Below are 16047 nucleotides of genomic sequence, written 5' to 3' on the forward strand. Positions count from 1 at the left end.
CATGGATATTACGTTCTATACCATACATGTGAATACTGGGTACTACATCATACATGGGGTATACAACACATGGATATCAAGTACTATACCACACATAGAGTAAATAACACTTTGATATTAAGTTTTATACCATACATGGGGTGCACAACACGTGGGTATTGAGTACTAAACCATACATGGGGTTAACAACATTGGATATTGAGTACTACATCATGCATTGGGTATACAACACATGGACTATTATATACCATACATGGGGTCACAACACGTGGGTATTAGAGTACTATACCATACATGGGGTACACAAGCACGTGGATATTAAGTACTATACCATACATGGGGTTAACAACAGACGAATATTGAGTACTACATCATACATGGGGTTAACAACAGGCAGTGGATATGTTCTAAAAAATCTTCGGGATAACAAACAACATGTGGACATCATGTACTTAAAAATACACGGGAACTCAACACGTGAATTTTAAGTATTTTAACATATACAAAATGTATATGGAATACATCACCAAGTAGATATTAAGTACTACAAAAATATACGAGGAACACAACACATGAATATTCGATACTACAACATACACGGGGAACACATCACGTGGGTATTAAAAACTACAACATATATGGTGAACCCATCACATGGATATTAGAAACTACAACAATCTTATGGAACACAAAACGTGAATACTAAGTACAACACAATGTATGAGGAACACAACACGTGGATATTAAGTGTTTCAACATGTTTGGGAAATCCAGGCACATACCGATTCACAGCATCTTATGTTTGTTTCTTTGTTTTTGAGGCTTACAGCACACTTTTATCAACAACAAGTATTATTTCCTGTTTAATTGAGTCATACTTTGATAAATAAGAATATCAGAAAACAGGATTTACAAATTTTAATTTGTTGTTTATTAACATATAATTGACACAAGCAGGAAGGTTAAGGTTTAAAAAAAAAAGATAAAAAAAATAGTGTACATATACAATGATTCTATTCTATGATAGGACTTAAAGCAAGAAATGAAATTTAAAAGCCGAGTCTGTTGTATTTTCACCAAGCCTACCGAGCGCTGTACTTAAGGGCTACAGAGGAATGACCGTAAACTAGTAAACTATTGTTAAAACTAGTCAATATTAGTGCATACAATTGCGCAGTTAACGCCACATTCGGAATTGATAAAATTGCTATCTTTTTGTTCTTTTTTCTACAGCCATTTTGTTTTCTTTTGATTTCACCATTTCCTGACAAGTCATATGTCCCTGACCAAAATAGGATTTGCGCAAAGAACTTTGTTCTTACATAGATTGGTACAACTGCGTTGATACGATTTGACATGCAGTCTATGGACGCCTAAAGAAGGTGAGATTAAATATGTAGTGATCTCCGTCGTCGGGAAAGGTTGCTGCGACACCTGTAATGAAAAGTTAATATTGAATATAACAATGTTAGAGATTTCAGAACGTTTCCCGCTTTTTCATTTAGATTATTATCATTATTGGTAAATGAGATATCGACAAATAGAAGCTCATATCAGCCTTCTGCTTAGTTAAAAACAATATGTTTACACTGTATTCACATTCTATTTCAGTCAATTTCCCCATCCATTATGTACAATTGTACTTATGTAACAAATTCAAAACCTATTTTTATACCAAATCAAGATGTCAGAAAAGAAAAGTTTTTAGACTACATATCAACGTTAATGGAATTCATTAAACATTTAAAACTATCCCGGATATCAGTGTCTGACAGTTAACATTAGATATACAATAGCTGAGAGTCACCTTGTTTGAGAGGCTTGTCGGGAGCTAACAGGATCTGCCAGAACATGTTGGTTTCATTTCTTGTTATATCATTGACAGTGATAACTAACGGCCCAAGACTTGTTTGGATGGTCTCGAAGCTAGAGACGTTAACAAACGGTACTTTAGAATTATCAGTAGTAAAATTATGAAGTATCTCCCTTAAAAAGAGACGTCACATATTTGTTTTACATACAACGATAAAGGAAAACATTTCCATTGAACTATGTTTGTGAACATTTAATATAGATTTATAATAATGTGAGAGAAAGGTTTATAACGAGAACTTTACTGTAGCTTTGCTATACATACCTAAAGTTGGAGGCTGGGTGCTCCTGAAGAGCTATCATAGCTTGTAGAAGTGTTGGGTTAGTCGTCACACTCACGTTTGCGCTATACTGTGTAGTGGTATTGGTCATAATGAGGTCCTCTACGGTGATAAATATCCCAAGACTTGTGGTTCCTGTGTCTGAGGGTGTCGTAGTATCTGCTAAAAGAATGTATTAATGTCAACAAAACGGACCGGAGGTTATTAAATATCCATCTAAAAAATGAAAGTGAATGCAAAAATGCATCTAAATAATATAATAATATAATATATATAATATAATATATAAATAATATAATAAAAAAGGAGGAAATGTTACTTCGATATAAATATACACTGGACAATGACCAAATAAGGACAAAAAAATTAACACGTAGACTAATGAACAATAGGGACAAAAATGCCAAACTAAACAAAGACTGAAAAAAACACAGGTTTCGACAATTTGCTCTTGAAGAGTGAGCACTGATATGCAAAAAAAAGAGGTGAAAGCTTTATTTAAATCATAATACCGAAGTAACATTATACACTACATAGTTTTGGGATTTATTTTGCTAGTCTAGCGGGAAATTGAATAATACCACGTACATGGAGAGTTGACATATTTAGGCTAGCTGAATATTAAATACTGCAACGCATATGGAATCTTGACATAATTAGGCTAGTTAAACAATAAAAAAAAAATACAACGTATATTAAGCTTTCACATTATAAGGCTGGTTAAATATTTCTTAATGACTTACAGAGAGGCGGAAGGTGGACGATGTCCAGAAAAGACTTATTTGCAATGGGCGGCAGGATCTGGGAAACTCCAAGGCCAGAATTCATGGTCGCTGGAACTGAGAAACTTACTTTTTTTCAAATACGTTAAACATCTGTGGGCATTACATCCATTTAGATATTAATTAAAACATTTGCCTATTTTCATTGCTAAAATCAAGTTGGTCTTTTAGTCGTATCAAGGGACGAACTCATAACTCATTAAGTTACTCATCTCTATGCAAACGGCGACCCGGATGGCATTTGCAAACCCAGTTCAACAGAACTATCTATACATTGGTTAGTATTAATATAGTTCTGTGGATATTATCGATGCTTGTACACATGGTTACATCATTTACTTACTGTTCGTCTTGTTCCGAATGTCTTTCACAGCGTTTTCAATTTGCGTCTTGTAAGTGACATTTTCGGTAGCAATTAATGCCTGAAAAATGCAACAATTTCTAATGATATAGTTCAAATATATTGCAATATTGAACACCATAGCTGCCACGAACATAACTATTACATGAACTTATTTGTGCAGTACTGTTATGTTGGTTGATATCGCAGGCTAGTATTTCGCAATTATCGTGGCGGGAATAAATTATCGGGAATTAAATATCGCGCTGTACAGCCTGATATATATTCTGCAGTACATAGACGGGCACTTATATATGTGAGTGTGTATATTTATAATCCCAGCTAATAATGTTCGACTGGTATTTATTCCCGGTATTGGAAGCCACTAAATAAAGTAAAATTAAATTGGATCGGTTATTACAAACTATACAAAATCTGACATGATTTCATCGTTAGATAATTTTGTTTGTGCATTATATGGTTTGAGATTAAAAGCAAATGATTTAGTTTAGCATCATAATGTATGGTATGATTTCAAAATTAATTACATAATATCATCGTTGATTTGATTTCACTAATACAAATTGTATCGTTATATGTCATAACCTTCGTTGTCTGATATGGTTCTACCTGTCATACCGTTATATTGCATACCTTCATCATTATATTTATTACAACATTCAAATATTTGTTTCTTAACACGAAACCTTATCAGTCGGTAAACGTTGTAAGCAAGGGTCATACGAAACGGAAAACAAACTAATGTTAAAGTATCAGCCTTCTAGACCCCTGAGCATTGAACATGTTTTAACTAACGACTCACTTAAATCTGCAGCATTTTAAAAACTGTAAAGAAGAAAAACATATTCAATGGTGGCAATTTTCAGAATACTTATCGAACTGGCCGACCATTTTTCAGAAACAAACATGTTATTTTGTTATGTGACCTATCTTAGTTTGCATCCTATCTGTCAACTAAATCCAAATGTACAAGGTATGTCACCACATATTTTGATTTTTTTTTATAATTTAATTTAGTTACCTTTATTGAAGAATTGGACACCTGTCCATCAGATTTTGACATTTCTGTCAACTTATTTCATGTCTGCCACATCATCACCTATCTATCAACACTTTATGCTATCAGCAAATATCCGATATCATTCATGTATTCTCTACATTCGAAACCAATTATTCCAGAGGAACTTCACATTGAGTGTGCTGTATCGAGGTTGGAATTTCCACATTTTTGTCTTTTGTCCATATAGGACTCGCTGTGAAATTATGTGCCTAAACTGTCGACATCTAGGAGGCAATAGAAAAAAACTGGTTGCAAATTAGCCAAACGTAATGAGTGTGAAACCTCATTTCTGTTGTAAGCCAGATGCACTGAACTTCACAATAACTGTATTATCTTACCTGTGCTGCAAGCCCAACGGAATATACATTCAAATTGTCTTCTGTAAGTCTTCGCGATACGGTCTTGGCGGAGATCTCCGCAGCTATGGAGCAATTTGTGGTGTTGAGGCACACACACGCCATAGTGATCATTGAAGCTTCATCTGATTATAAAACAAGGTACATTCTAATTAGTTGATGTTGGTATAAGATGATATTGGTGTTAAATATCAGAATATCAATCTATCAATGTTAAGCCATCTCCATTGGACTATGGCTGTTTCGAATACGGTACATTCATATCAACATCCGACTCAAATATTTCCGTGTATTTTCCCTTCCGTCATTATGCCCTATATTCCAACTTAAATGTCATAATCGATTACCAATATTACGTTGAGGGAGATATCAATATCTCTTAAGATATGGTTTTTGCACTATATTCTTCGGCATATCTCTGCGTTATATTACAACAGCATATCTCTGCGTCGTATTTCTAGAATTTTGCAAATTAAATGTTACAAATGCATGTATTATTACCTATTCCATATATATAAGAGCCCGGATTTGCTGTCAAAATCTCCTCGTATTGTGTACCAAAAGTCTCATTTTGTTGACAAAGAGCTATGGCCATCAATGACAGTGCAAATCTATTGGTACGGAAGTATTCTATAGACTTAGCTAGCTGTTTCTTCAGGATGTTCACCAGGTTGTAACCATAGAAGGAAGTTGGGGTCTGCTCTTGCCGAGCTGCCATGATACCGCTGATATATTGAGCTAGTTTACCACGTGCCCAAATGTCGCTGGTAAGTTCAGGATCCCTGCATCCAGACAGAGGTTGATATTTACCATTTCAAAATTTCTTTCATATAATTATACCGACACGGCCTGCACGTATCACTGTTGCCTTGTTAACCACTACTCAGTATAATAATATATATTAGTATATTTATTTTCTCCCCGTCAATGAACATGAAGGGATATATTAAAAGATACATATTGGACTTCGAATACTATATGAATTAAGCCGATAAAAAGGAAATTATTAAGCAAAAGATATAAGCAACATGTTCTTACTTCCCCAATGCCGCAAGAATGTCTATATTCATATTTGCAAGCTTGGCCTTGTAAAGTCCGCTAAAATTCCCTTTATTCAAGTATGGGTCTGCTAATGACAAACCCATCACGGCTTCCCCAGTGTCCAGGCGTGATCGGCTCCATTTTGGGGTCGTCGTCAATGACACCTTGATGGAATCTTTGATAACTTTTATTAAAATAATAAAAAGCAAATATTGAAGACTTTACACACAAATATGGTACTATACTTTTGCTTCACACATATCATCAATAATATGTTCAAAAGTATTCTCCGGTATTTAAATCAACGATATACACACGTAAAACAACTGCCCTTCAAACTTCAATTATAACATTCGGTATATAGAGGCAACACTGCAAGATAAAATGTACTTATGTTTGCGGAATTTAGGGATAGGGACACCCTTTATTATCCCCCTATGAATAAGTCGTGTAATTTATCAATATACTTAATCAATGTTGTAGTAGTGTAAGATTCAGATTGCTACAAAACCTTGTACAATCCAAAACACGATACATCACTGTAAACAAACATTTCCCAGAAATTAGGTATGTTTTTACGCTACTATTATGCAATTTATTTATAATTAGTGTCAAATTACATCCTGATAGGTGTTTTTCTCCACACTCACATCCTGTTCTGTAATATGTATTCCGTGTTTGATAGAGGTTTGTCGCCACTCTGCATACCACGTCTAAATTCTATGAAAAGGGGCTTCTTGGAGTATATGCACATCGCTTTCCAGATTTTAATGTCTTTTTTTGTTTTTGTTTTTTTGTTTTTGTTTAGGTTGTTCTTATCTTTTTTATCTATTTATTTTCACATATTCATTCTCAATGTCAACACTATTATTATGTCCTTACTGAGGAGTCATGGAAGGGATATACAGCTGTATGGTTTAAGTTTTATTATCAGTATTAACCTATTTTTGTTACTGTGACGAATTTCATATTTCGTGCTATTGACTTGTGTGTTTTCATCCGTGAAAAGCCGTATACCTACATTTTATGATCTAGATAATCTAAGAATCTAGTGAAATATATTATAAAAACTTTGTGTTGCATCTCAAGACCAAACAAACGTATTACAAACAATTGTAGATTAGGAACTAGGAACAGATTCAAGTTTTATATATTAATGAATAACCTATTGGCATATAGCATGATGATATAATAACCAATAATAGATCAAACCAAAAGTCAGTTTATTGGCCGAATATGATTTGTTCCTTGATGTCATAGACAGTAAATTTTGATTTTGTTATGATATGTACCGACTATAAATAAAGTGTGAATTGAATTGAATGTAATTGAATAAGGTAATCAACACTATATACATTACATTCAGTATATGTGTTCATTTGTTAATCAAGTTTCTTCCTATAATACCAAACGCATGTCTTCATTCCACTTCAAAGTTGATCTAAGCTAATTTACTTGATACATACTTTTGAAAATTCTGTAAACAAAATTCTGTAAAGGTAAAATACGTTCTTAAAGGTTTTAAACATCTGAAATATAAAGTTCTAAGTATTTACTATTGTGTTTGATAACATATTTTAGCCAGGTTCAAATAAACAAAAAGAAACTTAAAAACAGTGTACTGAACACTTGATTTTAGAATTAAAGGTATTTTTAAAAAGAAAGATAACATTAAAAACTGAAATACATACCACCATTGTAAATGGCGTAGATAGCAAATATTGCTGTGCTGGCTGCACTCATTGTTCCTGTTGTACGTCTGAAAGTTAACGTAAGCTATACCACAAAACTACGATCCGTGTACGCGTATACCTGTCAGGCGGCTGTGTCCTTTATCTTCATATCACCTGTTACTGTGCAATACGCAGTAAAAGTATTCATTTCATATATCATTTGTATATGACTTGTTTGTGTTGTTTATGTACTTTGTATATGTGTGACGTATGAATTATCAATATTTCACGTATAACATAAAAAAAATAGTGTTAAGATTTTTTTTATTATTTTTTTATCTCACTTTTTTGTGAGAAAGTAACGTGTATTTTTTATTCATGCCATCCAGGAATGATGTGAATATATTTCCGTATATTACAACCAGTAACTAGTGTAGGTGTCTGAGAGACCGCGGATCCTGTCTCTTAATACAAACCTAAGGCTTTCAAAAACCTTTGATATAGATACTCTCTCTCTCTCTCTCTCTCTGAGGTATATATATATATATATATAATATATAAGACAGGGTCTAGTAAGAAATAACGACGGTATAAACCAATATAGGTACTGGATCCTAACAAACAAATGTTGGATGCGTATTACTAGAAATAGATATATGTCAAGTAGTAATAACGTCGACAGTACAGACAAGTAAATTGTCAAATTTTCGAGGCAATCTGCCCCTTTATCAAGACACAGGTAAATTACATACGATCACATATAGACATAATACATGGAACAGTTACACAAATATATAGTAGGTATAAACAACAAAAAGTATCATAATGTTGTAAAAATGATCCCCCTCGGTCGATACTAAATTCGCCGAGGGCCTATTATGATTAATAAGGAAACATCTTTGGTGGTGTACAGATGCTAAAAGTAAATGAATGAATGAATGAATGAATGAATGAATGAATGAACAAATAAATAAATAAATAAATAAATATAACTTAAAGGTTTAACAGAAAAGCATCGCGGGTCGATTCGATGTGATGGCAGCGCGTGTTATGTCATGAATGTTTTTGTTATTGTTTTTTTCCCTCGATATGTACATTTCGTCCCGCAAAACTCGGCCCAAACAGCGGGTTGCAGTGACAATATCGGGTGGCCAATCCCATATTAAAATTAGTTCGTTTAAATGAAATGGAACAAGTTTTAAAAACATATAGATGTAATTGTGTAGAAAGGTAAAATTTAGACATTAGAAACCAAACGAAAAGGTGGTCGAAAGATCCTATTATCGTGACGAAAACCGAATGTCAGGACGACTCGTCACAAACCGACAACATGTACTCGCCCAACTTATTCAGCCAATCAGCTGCTGTTTCATGTAAACCAAGTCCCTAAGGAAAGTGTGTTTGTGGGGCCTGTAGGGGTTGGTCTGATTAAATAACATATGGAGTGGGTACTTCCTATAAGCGAGAATAGAGATTATAGGAATAATGTTTGAAGAACAAACATCATACATCCCTACTAAAAATAGGATGGCGTAGGACTACAGGTGGGAAAAAAAGGCGGGAATCCCCCAGATGGGGGTTTCCCCGTCCGTTGTAAGGTCCTTTGATAACACATGTGCTCCTATATGCTATGAACCTGTGCAAGATATTTGTTGTGTGTGGCGAGAATAGATATTTATTCCGTCATTTTAACTCCAAGTGAATGATAGAGGCGAATAAATCTGCAGTTTTGACATATAGTGAGAAGTTTCTATTGTGAGAGTCCCTCAACTACGTAACATGTGTAGGATTATCTCTCATTCATGCCGAGTGGGTAGCCGGTTTGTAGTTGGTTGATCCAATGTCGTTCCCTATTCAGGCGTTGCTGGTCATTCCAACCCCTGCAGTGGTCAATGGGGACAACCTGCATGTCGTGCCATGTGTGGCTCGGCATGTTGAAATGTCTCGCTACTGGCAAGTCCTGGCGTTTCTGTTTGATAGAACAACGGCGGTCCACCTAATGAGTGACCTGTGGGGAATGAGTGTCCTGTGAGAGTTTTTTCACGCCCCGCAATTCGTTAAGTAATATTTTTAAATAATTTTTTCTGTATCATACAGATGAACGTCGAACCCATTACCATGCCAAATTGCACTTGGATTGGACGTGTGCATATTATGCATTTTTCACGACAAAGTTACGGTGCAGCGCACATGCGAGTGTCCTGTGAGGTTTTTTCACGCCCCGCAATTCGTTAAGTGACATTTTCGAATATTTTTTTCTGTATCATACAGATGAACATCTAACCGATTAATTTGCCAAATTTGACTTTGATTGAACGAGTGCATATTATGCTAATGTACCGGCAAAGTTACGATGCATTACACATGTGAGCGTCCTGTGAGGAATGAGTGTCCTGTGAGAGTTTTTTCACGCCCCGCGATTCATTAATAGACATTTTAAAATTATTTTTTCTCTAGCATACAGATGAACATAGAACATATTAGCACGCAAAATTTGACTATGATTGGACAAGGGCATATAATGCAAATATATGCAAATCTATCGGCGAAGTTACGGTGCACTACACACGCGAGTGTCCTGTGAGGAATGAGTGTCCTGTGAGTGATTTTACACGCCCCGCAATTCGTTAAGTGATATTTTTAATTTTTTTTTTCTGTTTCATACAGATGAACATCTAACCCATATCCATGCCAAATTTGACTTCGATTGGAAGTGTACATATGATGCATTTTTTACGACAAAGTTACGGTGCTGATCGATTTGTTCGCACGCCCCATTTACCTATGGTTATACACACATGTACCACCTGTGTCCTGTGGCGCCGTGCCAACCTCGGGTACCTTGACGTGTTAGTTATATATATATTCTTGCCGCAGGCATGGATCACTGTTAATTAAACTGCTGAAACCTTTTTTTTCTTAAATGTGCGGGCCGGTTTGTGCTGCTCCTTTTACATGTATTTTACGCACATATGATAAATTAATGCATTGTTTAAGCTACTTGAGTTAGATGTATTAATATAGAATTGAACAATATAACTTATATAACTACATAATATATAACCAAATATAATGGTAAACTGTTATTAATACATATAATTTGTTAATCTCAGTCTGAAAACTTGTAATGTACAATCACAAACAGGTCGACAGGTGATATATTGTCATGTTAATAAAATTTGAGCGTTTTTGTTCACGCCCCGCAATTCATTATCTGATGTTTTAAAATTATGTTTGCTGTATAATAAAGATGGACATCTAATCGATTAATCTGCCCCGCAATTCGTTAAGTGATATTTTTAATTTTTTTTTTGCTGTATCATACAGAAAAACATCTAACCGATTAATATGCCAAATTTAACTTAGATGGGACGTGTGCATATTATGCTAATGTACCGCCAAAGTTACGATGTGAGCGTCCTGAGAGGAATGAGTGTCCCGTGAGGAATGAGTGTCCTGTGAAAGTTTTTTCACGCCCCGCAATTCGTTAAGTAATATTTTTAAATAATTTTTTCTCTAGCATACAGATGAACATAGAACATATTAGCACGCAAAATTTGACTATGATTGGACAAGGGCATATAATGCAAATATATGCAAATCTATCGGCGAAGTTACGGTGCACTACACACGCGAGTGTCCTGTGAGGAATGAGTGTCCTGTGAGTGATTTTACACGCCCCGCAATTCGTTAAGTGATATTTTTAATTTTTTTTTTCTGTTTCATACAGAAAAACATCTTACCGATTAATATGCCAAATTTAACTTAGATGGGACGTGTGCATATTATGCTAATGTACCGCCAAAGTTACGATGTGAGCGTCCTGAGAGGAATGAGTGTCCCGTGAGGAATGAGTGTCCTGTGAAAGTTTTTTCACGCCCCGCAATTCGTTAAGTAATATTTTTAAATAATTTTTTCTGTATCATACAGATGAACGTCGAACCCATTACCATGCCAAATTTCACTTGGATTGGACGTGTGCATATTATGCATTTTTCACGACAAAGTTACGGTGCAGCGCACATGCGAGTGTCCTGTGAGGTTTTTTCACGCCCCGCAATTCGTTAAGTGACATTTTCGAATATTTTTTTCTGTATCATACAGATGAACATCTAACCGATTAATTTGCCAAATTTGACTTAGATGGGACGTGTGCATATTATGCTAATGTACCGCCAAAGTTACGATGCATTACACATGTGAGCGTCCTGAGAAGAATGAGTGTCCCGTGAGGAATGAGTGTCCTGTGAAAGTTTTTTCACGCCCCGCAATTCGTTAAGTAATATTTTTAAATAATTTTTTCTGTATCATACAGATGAACGTCGAACCCATTACCATGCCAAATTTCACTTTGATTGGACGTGTGCATATTATGCATTTTTTACGACAAAGTTACGATGCAGCGCACATGCGAGTGTCCTGTGAGGAATGAGTGTCCTGTGAGAGTTTTTTCACGCCCCGCAATTCGTTAAGTGACATTTTCGAATATTTTTTTCTGTATCATACAGATGAACATCTAACCGATTAATATGCCAAATTTAACTTAGATGGGACGTGTGCATATTATGCTAATGTACCGCCAAAGTTACGATGTGAGCGTCCTGAGAGGAATGAGTGTATGGATGGTTTAGTGAAGCCACTTCACTATCAATTACTGCCTCAATTATGTGTGGTAGTTAGGTGTCAACCCCCCGTGATGGCCTGTCAATTGTACAGTTTTGTTTCTCCAGGTAATACCGGCCACGTCTTATGTAGTAATTAATGACCCGTAACACGCGACTATTCAATACAGTCCCATGCTGTGTTGATCTAAATGTACGGGTCATGGACGTAATTGTCGCAACAAAGACAGTAATCAATGAAAGTATTTTTATTGTATTCAATGTAACAGGATAATTCGTGTTCCTTTTATTTATTTGCTAATAGATGTTTTAGTCGTCTTTTTTCTGTAATGCGTATTCTCGAGTGTTTCATGACACTTTTTGTGAAATATGGTTGGCCCTAAAAAGGGCCGTTTTGATTTATGTTGCTCCTACTGTCGTTGTTTGCAGAACAGTGCGAGTCTTATCTGGCGTACATATCGCTCTTGTAATGTTGTTGACAAGTGAACTCCGTCGGGAAATGCGTTGGTGTCTAAATGTTGTAACCCTCTTAGCCTCCAAAATGTCACGTCTGGATCATCATGGAATAGTAGCCGTAGTCTTTCATTGATGATAGTGCGTTGGTGTTCGTACTGGTCTGCAGTCATTCTCCTGGGTTTGTACCTCTTGAACAGGCTCCCTAGTATAACTTGGCATCCGCTGTCTAGAAACATGCTCACCACGTCACAAATGTCAGTTACAATGTCATCGGGGTTAGTAGTAGCGGAGATGTCGTTGCCTCCTATATATATGTTATATTAACCCTTCCTTCCCCACACGTTCATTATGTTATGTTATATTAACCCTTCCTTCCCCCACACACGTCCATTATGTTATATTAACCCTTCCTTCCCCCCACACACGTCCATTATGTTATATTAACCCTTCCTTCCCCACACGTTCATTATGTTATGTTATATTAACCCTTCCTTCCCTAACACACGTCCATTATGTTATATTAACCCTTCCTTCCCCCACACACGTCCATTATGTTATATTAACCCTTCCTTCCCCCACACGTTCATTATGTTATGTTATATTAACCCTTCCTTCCCTAACACACGTCCATTATGTTATATTAACCCTTCCTTCCCTAACACACGTCCATTATGTTATATTAACCCTTCCTTCCCCCACACACGTCCATTATGTTATATTAACCCTTCCTTCCCCCACACGTTCATTATGTTATGTTATATTAACCCTTCCTTCCCTAACACACGTCCATTATGTTATATTAACCCTTCCTTCCCCACACGTTCATTATGTTATGTTATATTAACCCTTCCTTCCCCCACACACGTCCATTATGTTATATTAACCCTTCCTTCCCCCCACACACGTCCATTATGTTATATTAACCCTTCCTTCCCCACACGTTCATTATGTTATGTTATATTAACCCTTCCTTCCCCCACACACGTCCATTATGTTATATTAACCCTTCCTTCCCCCACACGTTCATTATGTTATGTTATATTAACCCTTCCTTCCCTAACACACGTCCATTATGTTATATTAACCCTTCCTTCCCCACACGTTCATTATGTTATGTTATATTAACCCTTCCTTCCCCCACACACGTCCATTATGTTATATTAACCCTTCCTTCCCCCCACACACGTCCATTATGTTATATTAACCCTTCCTTCCCCACACGTTCATTATGTTATGTTATATTAACCCTTCCTTCCCTAACACACGTCCATTATGTTATATTAACCCTTCCTTCCCCCACACACGTCGTGTAGTTCATTAGATAATATATTGTGGGTCTTAGTGCTAATAAGTCTTCCTGCATATATATTTATACTTGGTGCATTCTTGTTCTTAGTGCGTCAGTGTAGTTCACTTTTATAGTCATTATATATAGGTAGTTTTTTGTTCTTAGTGCATTAGTGTAGTTCACTATTTACTAGCTAGTTTTGTTAGTTACAGTAGACAACTTGTTTCACTAGATAATTTAGTGTGGGTCTTAGTGCTAATACAAAAAAGATGGTGTTTATTGTAAAGAGGTGAAAAACCAGATGCTGCCACTCTTACCGCAACCAGAAATCTGTGATGTCTTTGTTATGAAGCGGTATTATTCAAAACTGCTGAAAGATAACAAATATCAAAGAAGGGTAAGTTGGTTCGAGCACATTCCTAATAATGAGAATGTCTTGTACAAAGATGTGGTTGAGTACATTGGTACTTATCCTGGGTGCAGCATGCATGGCAACGCGAAACACATAACGCAGCCATATGTGCGCACCACATCTGACCAGAGAAAGGTTATTACTGAGGGCACAAGCCACGGTAAAAAACCAATTCAAATTCTTAGAGAGGTGAACAAAGTTGACCCTGAAAATCCAATTTCATTAAAAGTTGTCCAAAATGGCAACTATAATGCAAATAGGAAAAACAGGCCAGCTCACCACTCTTCCCATCAGAATATTGCTGATGATGTACAAACACTCATCAGTAATCTTCAAACTAGCAACTACATAAGGTCGGTAATTGCCAACAATGACAATAAGCCACCAAATGTTGTTTGCTACACCGAGGACCAGATGGAGCTAATGAAAACCAGTGCATTGAGTGGTAGTGTCATCGGCCTTGACCGGACATTTAACCTCGGGGCATGCTATGTCACATGCATTGTTTTTCAGAATTTTAATCTCCAAAGAAGAGGTAAGTGTACATCACCAATCCTTTTAGGGCCTATCTTTCTGCACTGGGATGGTACTTATGCTACTTACTGTCAGTTTCTTTCCCATGTTAGAGCTAAACTTGGTTTTAACTTCCCTCTGGAGAAGATTGTGTTCGGAACAGACGAGGAACTAGCATTAGTAAATGCCTTATCTTCGTGTTTCCCACAGTCTCTCCATATCCTTTGTACAAGGCATTTACAAGAAAATGTCATCAGAAATTTGACTAAAGAAAATGTACCAGAGGCTTCTAGAACAGCTGTGGTTCACAGACTTTTTGGGTCAAATGGTATTCTGACATCAAAGGATAGGGTGTTATTTCGAGAAAGGCAGCAGGAAATCCTGGAAGAGTATGCTGATATTGGAGGTAAGTACCTATCGGACAGATTGCTCCCGGTGCTTTATTCAAAAGTATTTGAGCCTCGTCTGATATGCCCATCCATTCCCCTGTTCTGGAAAAACAACAATTGTGAATCCATGAACAACAAGATCAAGCTACTTGGGGACTGGAAAACATCCAAGTTACCCCAATTAGTTGAGCGGTTTCAAGAAATTGAAGAGGCTCAGCAACTTGATCTCAGGGGAGCCATACATGGCAGAGGCAATTATGAATTGGCAACACATGCGAACACTTGCTTCGTGTCACACCACGTATGGGTTGATCTAAACGACGACCAGCGTCATAAGCGCTTTTTGAAATTCATTAAATTTCAAAAACCTAGAGACACTGTGTCATCCACAGATGGTGACTTAGTGATACCAGTCACTTCCCATGTTGCCAGGAAACCAGGACAAGTTAAGCGGGTAAGGAATGCTAAGACAACAACAGTCACCAAAAAAAGAAAGGTTTAGGTTAGTTATTTTCCCCGAGGATACCCAGGGAGACTGTGCCTGAATAGATTCTTAATTATCTAATCACTTATAGGTGCATACTGAGATTTCAAGTCTTGAATCTCCTCCTCTGTGCCCAACTCCACAACAGTTATCAAAAAAAGAAAGGTTTAGGTTAGTTATTTTCCCCCGAGGATACCCAGGGAGAATGTGCCTGAGTAGATTCTTAATTATCTACTCACTTATAGATGCATACCGAGATTTCAAGTCTTGAATCTCCTCCTCTGTGCCCCATTCCCATTAGATCGATATCCTTGTTATGATGTACCAATCGCAAGACGGGGGCTGTCAATTATTTACCTTTTATAATATACCCATTTTGTAATTTCAAATAGTTTTTCATCTATTTCATCTTTTGGCTATAGCAATTTAAAAGAAAGTATTTTACAGAAAATTTCAG

General features: G+C 36.3%; 1 protein-coding gene across 3 annotated transcripts; it reads right to left on the minus strand.

The window, feature by feature from the left end:
• Nucleotides 1-903: 903 nt before the first annotated feature.
• Nucleotides 904-7670, minus strand: LOC117325564 (cobalamin binding intrinsic factor-like). Of its 3 annotated transcripts, none has more exons than XM_033881876.1 (9): nucleotides 7445-7670; nucleotides 5751-5937; nucleotides 5214-5494; nucleotides 4695-4837; nucleotides 3279-3357; nucleotides 2897-2992; nucleotides 2138-2315; nucleotides 1808-1926; nucleotides 904-1434 (listed from the first exon to the last, which is right to left on the minus strand). In XM_033881876.1, exons 1-9 carry the CDS (start codon nucleotides 7494-7496, stop codon nucleotides 1364-1366), a joined length of 1206 nt encoding a protein of 401 aa, XP_033737767.1. In that variant the 5' UTR covers nucleotides 7497-7670; the 3' UTR covers nucleotides 904-1363. The 3 variants fall into 3 exon arrangements, with proteins under 3 accessions (XP_033737767.1, XP_033737768.1, XP_033737769.1); XM_033881877.1 differs by having other exon boundaries at nucleotides 2138-2312; nucleotides 7445-7669; XM_033881878.1 differs by having other exon boundaries at nucleotides 5751-5917; nucleotides 7445-7530.
• Nucleotides 7671-16047: the final 8377 nt, after the last annotated feature.

Source organism: Pecten maximus, chromosome 4 (genome assembly GCF_902652985.1).
Source record: "Pecten maximus chromosome 4, xPecMax1.1, whole genome shotgun sequence".
Lineage (NCBI taxonomy): Eukaryota > Metazoa > Mollusca > Bivalvia > Pectinida > Pectinidae > Pecten > Pecten maximus.